The sequence below is a fragment of the Lipotes vexillifer genome, unplaced genomic scaffold, assembly GCF_000442215.2.
Source record: "Lipotes vexillifer unplaced genomic scaffold, Lipotes_vexillifer_v1.1 scaffold325, whole genome shotgun sequence".
Lineage (NCBI taxonomy): Eukaryota > Metazoa > Chordata > Mammalia > Artiodactyla > Lipotidae > Lipotes > Lipotes vexillifer.
This window is the reverse complement of record NW_006799313.1, coordinates 1,918,086-1,933,394: the sequence shown is the minus strand read 5'-3', so window position 1 is coordinate 1,933,394 and position 15,309 is coordinate 1,918,086. Positions and strand designations below refer to the sequence as shown.

Here is a 15,309-nt window from a genome sequence, read left to right as displayed (position 1 = left end):
ATTGGCTGAGCATCCTTCAGGTGTGTGTAAAAGAGACAAAAAGCAGTTTAGTTCTCTTTTCTGACCTTTCCATCAACAGTATCTCTTTTGGTCCAGGCTTTTCCAGCCTTTAGAGAACATCTATAGATGGGTCAAGGTCCTTGAGGCCAAGTATTTCACTCAATATTCAAAAATCCTAGGGCTTCCCTGGTGGCACAGTGGTTAAGAATCCTCCTGCCAATGCAGGGGACACAGGTTTGATCCCTGGTCTGGGAAGATCCCACATGCCGTGGAGCAACTAGGCCCGTGTGCCACAGCTACTGAGCCTGCGCTCTGGAGCCCACAAGCCACAACTATTGAGCCTCAGTGCCACAACTACTGAAGCCCACACACCTAGAGCTCATGCTCCACAACAAGAGAAGCCACCGCAATGAGAAGCCCGCACACCGCAATTAAGAGCAGCCCATGCTCATCACAACTAGAGAAACCCTCACGCAGCAACGAAGACCCAACACAGCCAAAAATAAATAAATAAATAAAATAAATTTATTAAAAAAAAAAATCCTCTCTACCCTCCCCATCTCTCTCTGTCTCTCTCTGTCTCTGTTTCTGTCTCTCTGTCTCTCTCTAAGTTTACAGGTCATCTTGATTCCAGCTTGGTTTGATCCTGTATTTAATGCCTCTAATTCTATAAATGTAATTCTACAACCTAATTTTCATTTTTAATATCTCATGTTTTCAACTCTAAAAAGTCACTCAACTGAAGTGTGCTGCTTCCCAGTCAGAGCTGGGATTTACTGGTTTGATGAGAACTCCGTGGGCAGGTGTTCCCCAAGTCCAGCAAGGTGCAGCTGAAGGACCTCTGAGACTACTCACCTGAAAGCCTGCCTTTACTCTGTTAGAAAGGATTTGCGAGAAAATTATCAAGGGAAAAGTTTGAAAAAGCTAAAAGGAAAAGTTTCAAGCAGTCTAGAGGAGCATCATATATATACAATTAATTATGATTTAAATGGCACAGCATGGACTTCCCTGGTGGCGCACTGGTTAAGAATCCGCCTGCCAGTGTAGGGGACACGGGTTCGAGCCCTGGTCCAGGAAGATCCCACATGCCGCGGAGCAAATAAGCCCGTGTGCCACAACTACTGAGCCCATGTGCCACAACTACTGAAGCCCATGCGCCTAGAGCCTGTGCTCCACAACAAGAGAAGCCACTGCAATGAGAAGCCCGCGCACCGCAACGAAGAGTAGCCCCCACTCGCCACAACTAGAGAAAAGCCCGTGCACAGCAACGAAGACCCAATGCAGCCACAAATAAATAAATGAATAAATAAATTTATTTTTAAAAATTGCACATCGGGCTTCCCTGGTGGCACAGTGGTTGAGAGTTCACCTGCCGATGCAGGGGACACGGGCTTGTGCCCCGGTCCGGGAAGATCCTACATGCCGCAGAGCGGCTGCGCCCATGGGCCATGGCCACTGAGCCTGCGCGTCCGGAGCCTGTGCTCCATGATAGGAGAGGCCACAACAGTGAGAGGCCCGTGTACCGCAAAAAAAAAAAAATTGCACATCATTTTTATTATCCAGAAAACAGCATATATGGAATCTAAAAAAATGGTACAAATGAACTTATTTACGAAACAGAAATAGAGTCACAGATGTAGAAAACAAACATGGTTACGGGGAGGGATAAATTGGGAGATTAGGATTGACATATACACTCTACTATATATAAAATAGATAACTAATAAGGACCTACTGTATAGCACAGGGAACTCTGCTCAATACTCTGTAATGACCTATATGGGAAAAGAATCTAAAAAAGAGTGGATATATGTATATGTATAACAGATTCACTCTGCTGTAGTACAGCAGAAACTAACACAACATTGCAAAGCAACTATACACCAATAAAAAAAATTTTTTTTAAGTGGGGCATAAATTTCTTTATACCGGCTACAGCAGCTTTGGGGTATCAAACTTGATAAAAACCCTAAACAGAGTCTGGTAGATGGGATGCTGGGAAACCGAGGACAGGGGCCAGTGGTCAAGCTATTTGGCTATTTTGGTGAGGCTGAAAAATTGTGGTACCTGTGGATTCAGTTAGGAATGAATTGGAATATTTTGGTCATTACCACCAGGTCAGGAAGGACATTTAAAAGTATTTCAATTATAAAAAAAAGGGGGGTGGGAATTCCCTGGTGGTCCAGTGGTTAGGACTCCACGATTTCACTGCCAAGGACTAGGGTTTGATCCCTGGTCAGGGAACTAAGATCCTACAAGCCACATGGTGTGGCCAAAAATTTTTTTTTCAAAATTTTCAATTATTTTGGGGCAATTTTGAAAACATGACATTTGTTAGTATATATCACTGTTTACTCCTAACAGACATAAGATTGCTTCTCCCTTCTTTTTCTTTTCTTCCCCTTTGGCATGTCTCTACACTAAGAGATCATGTCACCTGGTAAGGCCACCTGGTCCTGTAAACCAACTAAGCCCAGAGTTTGGGCATCCTCCTTGAAACCCAGGGTAAATCATCCCCACACACAAAGATTATCTTGCAGTCACAACAGAATTTTCCTTACTCTGTCACCATTCTGAACCCAGAAATGTTCACACTAAGTAGAGGCAGATTTATGACAGTAAAAGAAAAAACACTAGACAACCTAGATTTTGTTTCACTTCTCCTACGACCCTTGGGTGACTCTTTTAGTCGTTGTAATTCACATGGCCATTTACTAAATAATGAAGATGCATGAACACTAACAAAACACAATGCCAACACTAAAGAAGAAACAACTATGCAAATAAATGCTTAAAAATTCTTTTTAGAAACTTGGGTTTGAAGGGGGAAGAAGGAAAAATGCCAACATCAAGAAACGTTAAAAGCACCGAACATTCTTGCGGGGAGGAATCTTGATGCGAGAAAAAAAAAAAATGACACAGATGGTGGAACAGCCCAACTAGGGAGAGAAATCAGCCATGAGAAGGAAGGAAAGCATGGTCAAGGCTGAGTGGGAAAGCTACAGAGACCTGGTCCTCTGGCCCTGAGGCCTATGGGACCTACCGGAGACCTGTTGTTTGTTGTCTTCCCACCCCTGACCTCTCTCAGCCAGACCTGGCCTACTGTCCCCCCATCCCACCCTCCCCTGAGAGACCAGGGCAAAAATCTTCACTTCATCTATCAACTCACTACATTTTGCATTGCAATCAGTGGCAAAATTCTTTCTTTATATATATTTTCCTTTTTGTCAGTAATTTTCCTTGTTTCAAAAGTCTTGACCAAGGGAACTATACTTGATATCAAATTAAACCCATAGTCATGAACTGCCAAAGGATGTCTGAAATTTGTGTGGCCGCAGAATAAGAGGCTGGGGGATGGATTAATCTTTCTCATGTTAACTAAATATTTTCTTGTAGAGTTTCGGAGTTTCTAGTTCACTTACATTTGACCGCCAAGATTCCTCTCTCCTATGTCCTGTGCCAAACCTCACCCTTACCTGGTGCATTCTTGCTTTCATAATTGTTCCCATCTCTTGGCTAATAAAAGTTTCATCCAATGTTATTTAAGATTTGAATTTGTTCAATAACTTACAAATCCATTTTCAGCGACGTATGTTGGCAACCCGCTAATGAGAGTCCAGTGGTCCGCAGGAGGTGTCCTTGAAGAGGATTAGAAGAAAGAAAATCATTGCTATACAGAGAAATGCACTGGGTACAAAAATAAAATGGCAACTCCTGCCGCTGCCTCATGGCAATACTCACGGAATGACTCTGATCTCTTCTTTTCCGTGTAAAATGTAATCGATGATTTTATAAAACATGACTTCCTAAGAGGAAAGAAAAAGAATATGAGGAAAATCCTACTTCCCAAAGAAGACACTGTTCCTTGATGAACTTATATTTTAAAATTCAAATAACACCTTATTTCCCAACCACGTTTCTCTGCATAACATAAATTACCAAACTACTCATGTCCTAATTATAAGCCTGTAATAAGGCTGGAAATATGACTGGCCACTTATCTATATGAATAAAAAGCCTACTGAACTCATTTTAGAAAGTTGAATTCAGCCTAACAGCTTCTAGGGGAATCTTGGGTTTTCTTTTAATTTCTTTCTATTGTCCAGAAATAACCGACTAATCACTCCAGTGGAACGAGTCATGGAATTTCTCAACCACAGTCAATGTTTTCCCTTCCCAGCTGTACAGGGGCCAGTGGTCAAGCTTCCAGCACTTGCTTATCTGAACAGGGTGCCTCGGAAGCAGGATTCGGTGGATACATCGTCAAAGCTGGAAGCAACTTGAAAACTAGTCTTTCTACTTCTTTGGGCACACGAAGAACCTGAACATTCCATCCCCGAACATTCCATCCCTTTCCTGTGTGCTGGGGATACGGTGGTGGAACAAGATTCCTATGAAGCTTGCAGTCAAGGGAGAAAGTAAATCTAACCCAACCCTTCCCTGGAGATCCCAGTCCAGGGTGTCAGAAGAAGGTCCTGGGCTCAGTGTGTTTAAAAAACTGTGCAGGAGGCTCTGATGCATCCCTCCCTGTTGAGAGGCACTGATCCACCAAGCCCTGGCTTCACAGAAAACGAAACTGAGAAGTTAAACAATGAGTGAAGGCGAGAGCCACCCAGCTGGTTTGGGGCAGAGCTGGGACTTGAACCTCAACCTCCTTGTCCGGTGCTCTTTCTACTACTCCAAGGCCCCCCAGGAAGTCACAGGACTAGAACCTTCTAGTCCTTCTCGAGCCAGCGCTCTTTCCTTTACGCACGGCCTCCTCTAGTTTTAGCACCTGGTACAGATATCATCAACAAAGATGTCTGCACTCACTCTGCCATCTGGTGTCTTTGGACCTTTATAAGGCTCGACTTCTCCAAGCTTGACTGGCCACTCATCATAGAATTCCTGGAGGCAATTATATTTAAACATTATTAAGCAAACTGTTCCGTGACCTACCATACCTTATACGAAGGTCATTGGTTTGCATGTTTTATGTTAACTTATAATCCTGGAATTTTAAAGCTCTTTTTCAGCAATACCACTTATGAACTTGTGACTGTGAACAAGTCAAACTTTTTAATCTGTAAAACGGGGACAATAATAAAATTTATACTATAGGGTCATTGCGTGGATTAAATGAATAATACAGAGCACCTACCCTGACACATAGCTAAAAGTACTTAATAGATAGCAGCTCTTTTATAGACAATTAAACTAAATCCACATAGGTTAAGAGGCTTGTCCAAAGTCATGCAGAATGGACAACAGTGTTGCTTGCCTTACCCAACATTCAATTCCCCCTCTTCCTTGCTAACAAAACCTGATTTTATTTAGTTATCAGGTGGTGATTTGTTCAGGGAAGGTGGGCCCTGCACAGCTCACGAGTGGTCTATGTAAGGTGCCTGGAATTAGTTTGAGGGCAGGTATGTGGCCTGGATATGGACAGTGAAGGAGAAGTCTTCCAAGGGCCTTCTGAAGAAAGCTTTTCTTTAGACGAAGGGTGATGAGGATGATATTTGTGGGAAATGTCTCCCAATTTTGTCATGTCTATGAACCAGGTCTCGAGCTGCAATAGCCATCTTACCACCACAAGGAGAGACCTCACCAACAATGCTGAAGGGAGCAGAGACTTTACCAGGAAAAAATGAAAAGCACCTGGGACTCTGATGCCTGTACTGAGCTCTGAATTAATCAGCCACAGAACTGCCCTACTTTGGGACTTCTTGTTAAATGAGATAATAACTGTCATGTTACTAAAGATGCTTTTAGTTGGGTCTGATGTTACTTGCAGCCAAAAGCATCCTAACTAATACAGTCAGCTAGAAACTCCCAAAGCCAGGATCAGAACTCAGCCCTCCTGACACTTGGTCCCATGTTTATCCACTTAGAACAATTATTGTGAAAAGATAATTTCCAATCACATGGAGAGTAATAAATATAAATGATATGGTATTCATTGGTTATGTTGAACTCAGAGAGCTCCAACAGAATTAATGAAGCAAGATGAGAAATGAGCATTATATTGTGTGTGAGTAATATTAAATATTTTTTAATTTCTACTTTAAAATAATTTTAACTTTTCAGAATATAAATCCTCAAACTGGTAATAAAAATACATTTTATTTTTATGCCCTAATATGTGCTGGACACTATATAGATATAGATTTAGACATTTAGCTATAGATAGATAGATATGGATATATAATTTCCAAATAACCTCAAACCCTCACAACTGATGAGAGAAGTCCTCATTTTACAGATGCATAAACCAAGAATCAAGGAGGTTAAAAGAACTTGCTGAAAAGAAGCACAAAGTCAAAGAACTGACACTACCCGACTTCGAGACTTACTATATAGCTACCATAATCAAGAGAGTGTGACACTGGTGGAAGAACAGACAAATAAATCAATGGAAAAGAATAGAGAGCCCAGAAATAGACCCACACAAATATAATCAATTGATCTTTGGCAAAGCAGCAAAGGCAATGGAGAAAGAATAGTCTTTTCAACAATTGTACTGGAACAATTGGACAGCCACATGCAAAAAAACCCAAAAGAATCTAGATATAGATCTTACGACTTTCACGAAAAACAACTCACAATGGATCACAGACCTAAATGTAAAATGCAAAATTATAAAACTTCTAGAAGATGACATAGGAGAATATCTAGGTGAACCTGGGTTTGGTGGGATTTTTTAGATACAACACCAAAAAATGGAAAAATTAGACTTCATTAAAATTAAAAGCTTCTGCTCTGCAAAAGACACTGTTAAGAGAAAGAAAATATAATACTACTCTGGGAGAGAATATTTGCAAAACACATATCCAATACAGGATTTGTATTTAAAATACTTAAAACTGAATGATAAGAAAATAACCCAATTAAAAAGTGAGCAAAAGATCTAAACAGTCATCTCCCCAAAGAAGACATACAGATGGGAAATAAGCATTTGAAAAGATGCCCACATCACATGTCATCAGGAAATGCAAATTAAAGCAATGAGATACCACTACACACCTATTAGAATGGCCAAAATCTGGAACACTGACAAAAACAAATGCTGGCGAGGATGCGGTGCAACAGGAACTCTCAATTATTGCCAGTGGGCATGCAAAATGGTACAGTTACTTTGGAAGACGCTCTGGCTGTTTCTTACAAAGCTAAACATAGTCTTATCATGTGATCCAGCAATAGCCCTTCTTGGTATTTACCCAAAGGACTTAAAAACTTATGTCCACACAAGAATCTACACACATTAATAGCAGCTTTATCCATATTTGCCAAAATTTGGAAGCAACCAAGATGTCTTGCAGTAGCTGAATGATTAAGCAAACTATGGTGTATCCAGACAAGGGAATATTATTCAGCATTAAAAAGAAATGAGCTATTAAGCCATAAAAAGACATGGAGGAAACACAAATGCATGTTGCTAAGGGAGATAATTTAATCTGAAAAACCTACACGCTGTATGATTCCGACTATATGGCGTTACAGAGAAGGCAAAACTACAGAGGGAGTACAAATATCAGTAGTTGCCAGGGGGCTGGGGTGGAGAGAGGAAGGGCTCAATAGGCGGAGCACAGAGGGTTTTTACGGGGGGACACTATGCTGTATGATACTGTAATGGCAGATATGTGACACTATGTATTTGTCAAAACGCATAGAACAGTATAATACAGAGAGCTGAATGTAAACTGTGGACTTTAGTTAATAATGACATATCAATATTGATTCAACAACTGTAACAAACGTACCGCATCAAGGCAAGATGTTAATAATGGGAAAGGGTGGGAGTAGGGAAGGAAGAGGTCACGTATGGGAACTCTCTGATCTTGCTGCTCATTTTTTCTGTAAATCTAACATTACCCTAAAAGAATAAAGTCTATTACTTAAAAAAAAAAAAAAAAGACTTGTTGAAGACATATAGCCAGGAAGTGGAAAAGCCAAGCCTAGATCTTTTTTGCTCCAAAAACGTACACGTTTACCTCTATACCATACTTTCTTGGCACTGGATCCTATGATCTACCGTGACTAGTAGTTTACATAGCGTATCCATTTTTTTTTAATGGATTGCATTTCACGTGATGTGCATTTTATGGGTGATGTTAGGTGAGACCAAATGTACGGAACAGTGACCTTCTCCTTGGTCATGTCCAGCAGTCCAATGGAGTATCGTTCACAGTTCAGGTATGTTCGAACAGTGTAGAGAGCTTTGTGAAACTGTCGCTCAACATCCGTGAGCTCTTCAAATACTTTGTTGGCTGACCACATGAGGATCTGAAAGTAGGTATTAAACAGAAAACAATTAGAACAAAATACAGTATGAAGAGGAGCATTAGTCAGAAGAAAGCAGGAGGTGCATCAGATAAAATGAATTGCATTGCAAACAACGCAATTCCATTTTGGCACATGTACATGTCCAACAAATTACTCAGATTTTCTGAGTGGGATGATGAGTAGACCTTTTGCAAGGATGTGGGTTTATGAAAGGGGAGAAGCCATGATTGGTCCCCATGTCCCAATGTTTTGGCTCAAAGGGCAAGTGATCTAACAATAAATGCAGAGACAGTTCCTGGGCAGAGGGTCCAGTATTGGTGGCCCACCGGCTCCTGCCGGTCCCTATGGGGAGAAAGCCACACGCCTCCTTCCATGCATCCTAAGCTAGTCAAAGGTCTCCTTACCCGGACAGTGAGCCCAGGATGGGACCTTGGAAGTCCTCCATCCCAACCACCCTCCCACCATTGTACTGATGAAGAAACAGAGGTCCACAGAGCGGTCCAACTCAGGTATCCTGGCTACCAATGCTGTTCTTTATCCCTCTGGCTCAAGGAGGCAACAGAGGAGTGATTTGCTTCTCAAATTAATACCTTTACTATGTATTGGCTCGGCCAAAAAGTTCGTTCGGGTTTTTCCGTAAGATTTTACAGAAAAACCCAAACGAATTTTTTGGCCAACCCAATACCAGGAATACATAGTTCTGCTAAAAGCTTTATGTGAACTAATTCATTCAATGACCATTTAATAGTCACAACAACCATGTGGGGTAAGTACTACAATTATCATTGCTATCTCATAGAGGAAGAAACCACAGCTACCCAGGATACGGACTGAAGAAAGCAAGCCAGCTGTACCTACAGATAGAGGGACAGGAAGATGGGGTGGAGGGAGGGGACATAAGAGGACACTGAGGATAGAAGTTTGGGGATCTTATCCATGTGGTGTGGATAGGAAGCGTCTGGGCTTGTTGCCTCTGGGTTGCTTTGTCAGACAGGTCAGCATGGAGTGTGGTTAATGTCACCTTCTCTTTACCTGACTTCTTCGGGATTCAATACTGTACAAGTAGTTGGTATGATGAAGCTTTAGGATGACAGAAACAAAGTTGAGGTATCTGGAAAAGACCTACAGATGGCAGAGAAAAACAAATTAGGTGTGGCATCTTTCTTTCAGTTACACAACAAATAAATTTCCTGAACCTCCTATGGGATGCCCAGGGTTAGCGTTACCTCTTCATCCTGTTTGGAAAATTCAGATGCATCTACTTTGTTAACTGCCATAACCACAGCAAGAACCTCCTTGCCCATCACGATGGGGGTTGCCAGCAGGTTCCTGGTGACATACCCGGTTTGTTTGTCCATGAAGTCAGAAAAATGGCTGTTCTGCAAGATACATTCACACATTTGCCAAAGCAGCATAGGACCATGAGTGTAGATGCAGGAATGACAACAGATCGTCCTCTCTAGTCCAAGTCCTACCAACAAATAACCAGGACCGCTGCACAGTGGTCCCGAGCAAACAGTCCCCACCCACCTCCCACCCTCAATTAGAGAGAATGAATGAAGCACAGAATGAAACTGCCCGTTTCCGAATGAGCATTTCCCCCCTGAACTATGGTCTATCCCAGTTAGGCTGAGGTTGGGCCAGGAGAAAAGAGGTGATGTTGTGGCCAAATGCAAAGTGAGGTTATAAGAGGGAAGTGGGGAAGATGCGGGACTACAACAGGCAGAAAGTGTGTGTCAGAAGGAGAGCACAGCTGGGATTCCGTAGAGCTCTTCTTTTTAATCACAGCAGTAAAATGTGCACTTGAAACCACCCAACCCATCATAACACAAAGAAAAAATTATTAATCCCCCAAACTCCTCCTCCTTGAGGAAATCCATGTTCCTGCTTAGTACATCTCCTTCTATGCCTTTCTCTCTGCTCAAAGGGTTTACTTTTCTTTTTTTAAATAAAATTTCCTTTTCTAATTTTATACAATCCTTTCATCACTTAACACTACCTTACGAACTTCCGATGTGTACGATGTGAACTCATCTTCTGGATTCTTGTAGACCACTCCACAGTGCGGGGGCCCCGGATCTGCTCAGCCAGCCTCTACTGATTCAGTCTGTTGATAGTTTTCCCCACTGCAAACAATACTGCACTGATCACTCTTGCTTTTCTTCTTTTTTTTGCGGTACGCGGGCCTCTCACTGCTGTGGCCTCTCCCGTTGCGGAGCACAGGTTCCGGACGCGCAGGCTCAGCGGCCATGGCTCACGGGCCCAGCCGCTCCGCGGCGTGTGGGATCTTCCCAGACCGGGGCACGAACCCGCGTCCCCTGCATCGGCAGGCGGACTCTCAACCACTGCGCCACCAGGGAAGCCCTTGCTTTTCTTTTTATATGATGGACTCCCCAAAGTGGAAATTCCTTTTGCTGGATCAACAGGTATATGCAGTTTTTACTTAACGCTAAGGGCTTTTACAGATGGTTGAAATTCTTACCTCTCCTGGCCATTTATGAGAGGACCACCCTCTTGCCAGCACCAGATACTTATCAGTTTCTCAAAGTTCTACCAAGTCAATGTCTCTCATTCATATTTGTTATTTCTTCCCTTGGGGAAAATGAAGCGTATCATCCCAGATACAAACTTCAAGCAGGAGAAGCGAGAGCTGACTCTAATACCAGAACCACGGAGAGGGCAGAGGGATGAGTTCGGAGAGGCACACAAATGGAAGGGCTCAGGAAGAGGGTCAAGGACAGCAGTTATCTTATTAGCTGTAATTGAGAGGAACACCCACTCTAGCTGGATGTAGACTCAGCCTGCTGTGGGTCCTGACTGTCTCCCCTTTGAGTCTTCTTCCATTCGAACTGAACTTTCCACCTGACTTTGAGACTCAGTGGCCAAAATTAATGTGGTGTTCCTTTCACAAGTTGTATTATGTTCATTTCTGCATGTTGATGGTGCTTCTAAGAGCAGCACAAATCGTGGAGGCTGGACTCTGTTCAATTTCCCGAAGTAAAAATGTGAGAGTCCACTGGTGCGTGACTTCCAGGCCAGAGTTTCCACCAGAGAACAGGGGCTGCTTCGTCAACAGAATCACAGCTCTGCTCAGAGCAGCAGACCCGGGCTGTGCCTCAGAATCACCTGCAGACTGATGCAGATTTGCAGACCTACCAAATCCTAACTGCCTACAGTGGAATCTGTCTTCACCAGGAATCTGAACTTCTGGTGGATTAATCAGTTCTGTGGAGGATCCTTAGAGATGTGAGATGCTAAGGGATTCAGATGCAGCCCTTGACCCCAGATGTCTTCTATACCTTCCCGAAGTGGAACCACAGAAACCAACTACTTATGGAGGAGGCAGCATTGCATAAGGGGTGAAGACGTTTCTGGAGTCAGACCTCCTTGGCTGAAACCAGGCCCAGACTTACTAGCTGTGAGACCCTGGGCATGCTACTTAACCTCTGCATCCTCATTTTTTAGTCTGAACATGGGAACAATGAGATCATTTATTGTCTAGAGTCCCTGATGTGAAGAGAATAACATAGTGTGGGCAGAGCACTTAGAAAAGAGTCTGACACATATTAATAGTAGGTGCTCAATTAATACTAGGAAGAGAGACCTGGGACTTTGGGAGCCTCCCTGGGTGAGAAGTCATTCTGATTTTGCGTTACCATTCTGCTTCTACTTCTAGCTTTTCTAACCCATTCCAACCACTGCAGAAATTAGATGCTCTTAGCTGATGTAGGCCTCCTATGCCCAGGAGCATGCTCGCTCCTGAGGGCTGAGTCTCTGCCCCACGCCAACAGAAGCCCCATTTTTTTTGCTAATGGCTTTATCTGTGACTTCTCTCTACCTCCTGCAGAACCTTCACTCAGTCCAGAATAGCTCCAGACTTTGGGAGGTTCTTTCTCTTAATCCACTGCTATAGCCCAGGCTGGCTCACTGTCCATCTTCCTCCTAACCTGTTATCCATTACAGAACGTGATCACTTTCACTTACACCGCGATGCCGGGCACTAAAGGAATAACCAAAACGCCCCAAACATGCAGCGTTTCTTGGCAGACGCTCTTCACCCTACAGCTTCAAAACTGGATGCTATTTTATTCTAGATTCTAAACACAAGGAAATGTTCTTACATTCAACTGGCTGTTTTGAGAAAATGACTTATAAGTTTCAAAATTTAATGCTTGCTTATCATTGCATCTGAAAATCCTGGATAAAACCAACTGTCAAATTACAGGGTAGGGTGAGGCAAGGTTTTCCAGCTTTGTATTTTCACTGGTTCAAGCAATCCTTGGTGAAGTTGCTTTGAGTAAATCCTGTACCTTTCGGACTGACACACTCCCCTTGGTGGTCATTCTTCAAAGAAGCCAATGAAGGCAACTGGGAACATGGTTTAGAGCAGCGGGCCACCTGGATCCCTCAGCCAATCTTAGCATTGCTAAATTCTGATTAAACATCTCAAGATCCAGAGTCAGAAAGAGAGAAGGGCAGAAAGGGAGCTATAAGCACCCTGTTAATTATTGAAAACTTAGGATTCTCGCATGGCTTTCTTTTAAACCACAGTCAGGAGAACCACCCATAGAGTTAATCACCAGCTTTCCCAATACAATAAGAAATGATTAACTTGTGGAGGATATGTCTCAGCTTCCTGTTATTAAGTCTCCCTGCCTTTAACCTGTTTTAAAAACAGGCCATAATCATTGACCCAGTTTTGGCCACCTACACCCAGCCCCCAACTTCTCTTGGCATTAATATAATATTACCATAGCTGTCATTTATTGAGCACCTACTAGGAGTCAGGCACTTTATGTACATTTCATCTGTACATTTGGTCACTCTGTTTCTCAGGTGCAGAAACACAATCCATCACGCAGTCACCTTGTCTCGACCTGGATATACGCCCAGGTCACCTGATTTCAAAGCTCTCACCCGACACCATGTGGCTTCTCTGTTGCCAAAGCTGGAAGTATCCAGTTCTGCCTCTGGTCTATGTGTGAGAAGTCCTTCCCTCCCTGTGCCCACACTGCCAACCAGGGAGGAGTCCTGTGTGGTTAGGGCTATGGCAAAAAAAAGGAGGCCTTGGAAGACCTGGTTTAGGAGCCCAGACCCAGCACCTCCTGCCTAACTGACCTTGAAAGGATTCTCACATATACAGGATGGAAATAAAAATACGGTCCTTGCGCTCTGCACAGGGTCTTGGCCAGAATCAAGTGAGATAAAGAACGAGAGAAATCTTCACCAAGTGTCAAGTGCAATGAAAAGGTGAAGCGTTAATAGAAATGTCTCTGAAAACATTTCCAACTCCTTTCTCTTTGCAGATTTTACCACAACTTAAGTGCGGTGAAACTGCAGGGCTGCGGGGTGGGATGAGGGTGGGAACAGAGCGAGGAAGCCTCATCCTCTCCAGCCCCTCTCAGTCACTGAACAGACCCTGGACTCCAGGAGAGATGCAGCCCCCCCATGACCTCAACTTCCTGTCTGCCCAGGAGCCCTTTCCATCTAATCATCCACAGTTGATTTGAAATTTACTTCCTCCTCTTACATCTGTTCATCCAATAGACCAGCGGTTTTCAACATTGGCTGCATATTAGAATCACCTGGGGAGCTTTTAAAACGTACTCCTGGCTGTGTCCCAGCCTCTGAGAGGCTGGTGTAATTTGTCTATTGAGAGTCTCACACATCCGTATTTTTAAAAGAGCTCCCAGTTTGATTTTAATGTGCATCCAGAGTTGAAAAGCACCATTCTCTGAGGGAAAAAAAAATGCTTAGAAGCAGTAGAAACGGAGAGCAAATGAAGTCTTTGTCCCTCCTCTGATCTCAGGAGGGAGGGATGGCGTCTGACTTCACACATACTCAGAAAAAGGGAGAACAGAGCGAAGTGACCCCGCCTCCCCCCCATTTACTGCCCTGTGCATATGGGGTGCTCATCATGGACAGCAACACACCCAGGCCACCTGATCGCTTAAGCAGCTCCTTTCTATCATCCTGTCCTCAACAGAACTGGGCTCATTCATAAAGAAGCAGAGCAGAAGTCATTTTATCCATCTCTTCTTTTTGGAAAAAAACCTTTTTTCTGAAAAAAAATCTTGTGTGTCACTTTCTTAAGTTTGCTGTCCTAGTCATTTTGGAGATGGCCTCAGTCGGAGACTGGCAAGAAGCATATTCCTGTGAGAAAACCTCAGTGTGCAGGCATAGCCTCCTTGCTGGGACTCCAAGAACTTTGCCTTAAGGGCCTTTAGTCAGCGGAAGCGGCTGCAGTGAGCCCAGAATCCTACTTAAACCGGCTGAAACGTACTGCAGGGAGGGATGGTAAAGAGAGAGGACTCTCCGGTGCCCAACGGCAACCCTTGCCCCTCTGGGCTGTCCTGTGGCTGTTTGCTGAGCGTTGCTAATGTTTGACAACTTCTGCACCTTTGGGATCCGCGCGGCCCCCCTCCTGTAATCGGCTTCAAGAGGCACGTAGGGGATTATCCTCCCGCCTCCAGCTGCCCCTCCTCCACAAGCCGGCAATAAACCTCTACACAGTAAGCATTTCAGGGGCAGCTCCCAATCAATTCTGTTCCATCATCGTCGAACTCTCCCCTTTGTTAATAGCAAATCAAAATGATGGGACGTGTGTGTAGGAAAAGGGCAGGCAGGAGAAACTCCAGGCTGGGACCTACGGCTATTGCTGAGGAGGGGGATTATGGGTGATTTGCATTTCCTTCTTTTTGTTTATTTGTATTTTCTAATTTTTCTAAGATGAACAAGCATTACGTTGGTTAGGAGAAAGTTAATTTTTCTGCTTTTAAAAGAGCATAATAATTTATGCAATATACAATTAGTCTTCAGGAGGGTCCAAATGTCCCATTTACAAGATTGGAAATTCTTGATAGATTTGAGTTATGAGGGGTTGAGATGGCCAAATGTACTTAATCATCACCTAAATTCACATTTTTAAGGATCCAGATGGCAACATCTGAACTTTCGGAGGGTATCTTTTTTCTTTTTGCACCTTTGATCTATAGGTGAGAGAATCATTCAGGAGCCAATTCACCTCCAAAGAGCTGAGTGTCTTCA

At 43.4% G+C, this 15,309-nt stretch overlaps 1 protein-coding gene across 1 annotated transcript in view; it reads right to left on the bottom strand.

Moving 5' to 3' along the window:
* The window catches only part of PDE6C (phosphodiesterase 6C), a 64,938-nt gene that overhangs the window by 48,361 nt on the left and 1,268 nt on the right, over positions 1-15,309 (bottom strand). Inside the window, exons 2-7 of the mRNA XM_007471575.1 lie at positions 9,489-9,641; positions 9,295-9,384; positions 8,122-8,262; positions 4,813-4,887; positions 3,742-3,806; positions 3,572-3,638 (exon numbers count right to left, since the gene is read on the bottom strand). Of these exons, the coding sequence (XP_007471637.1) occupies positions 3,572-3,638; positions 3,742-3,806; positions 4,813-4,887; positions 8,122-8,262; positions 9,295-9,384; positions 9,489-9,641 (591 nt within the window). The remainder of the gene's footprint in view (positions 1-3,571; positions 3,639-3,741; positions 3,807-4,812; positions 4,888-8,121; positions 8,263-9,294; positions 9,385-9,488; positions 9,642-15,309) is intronic.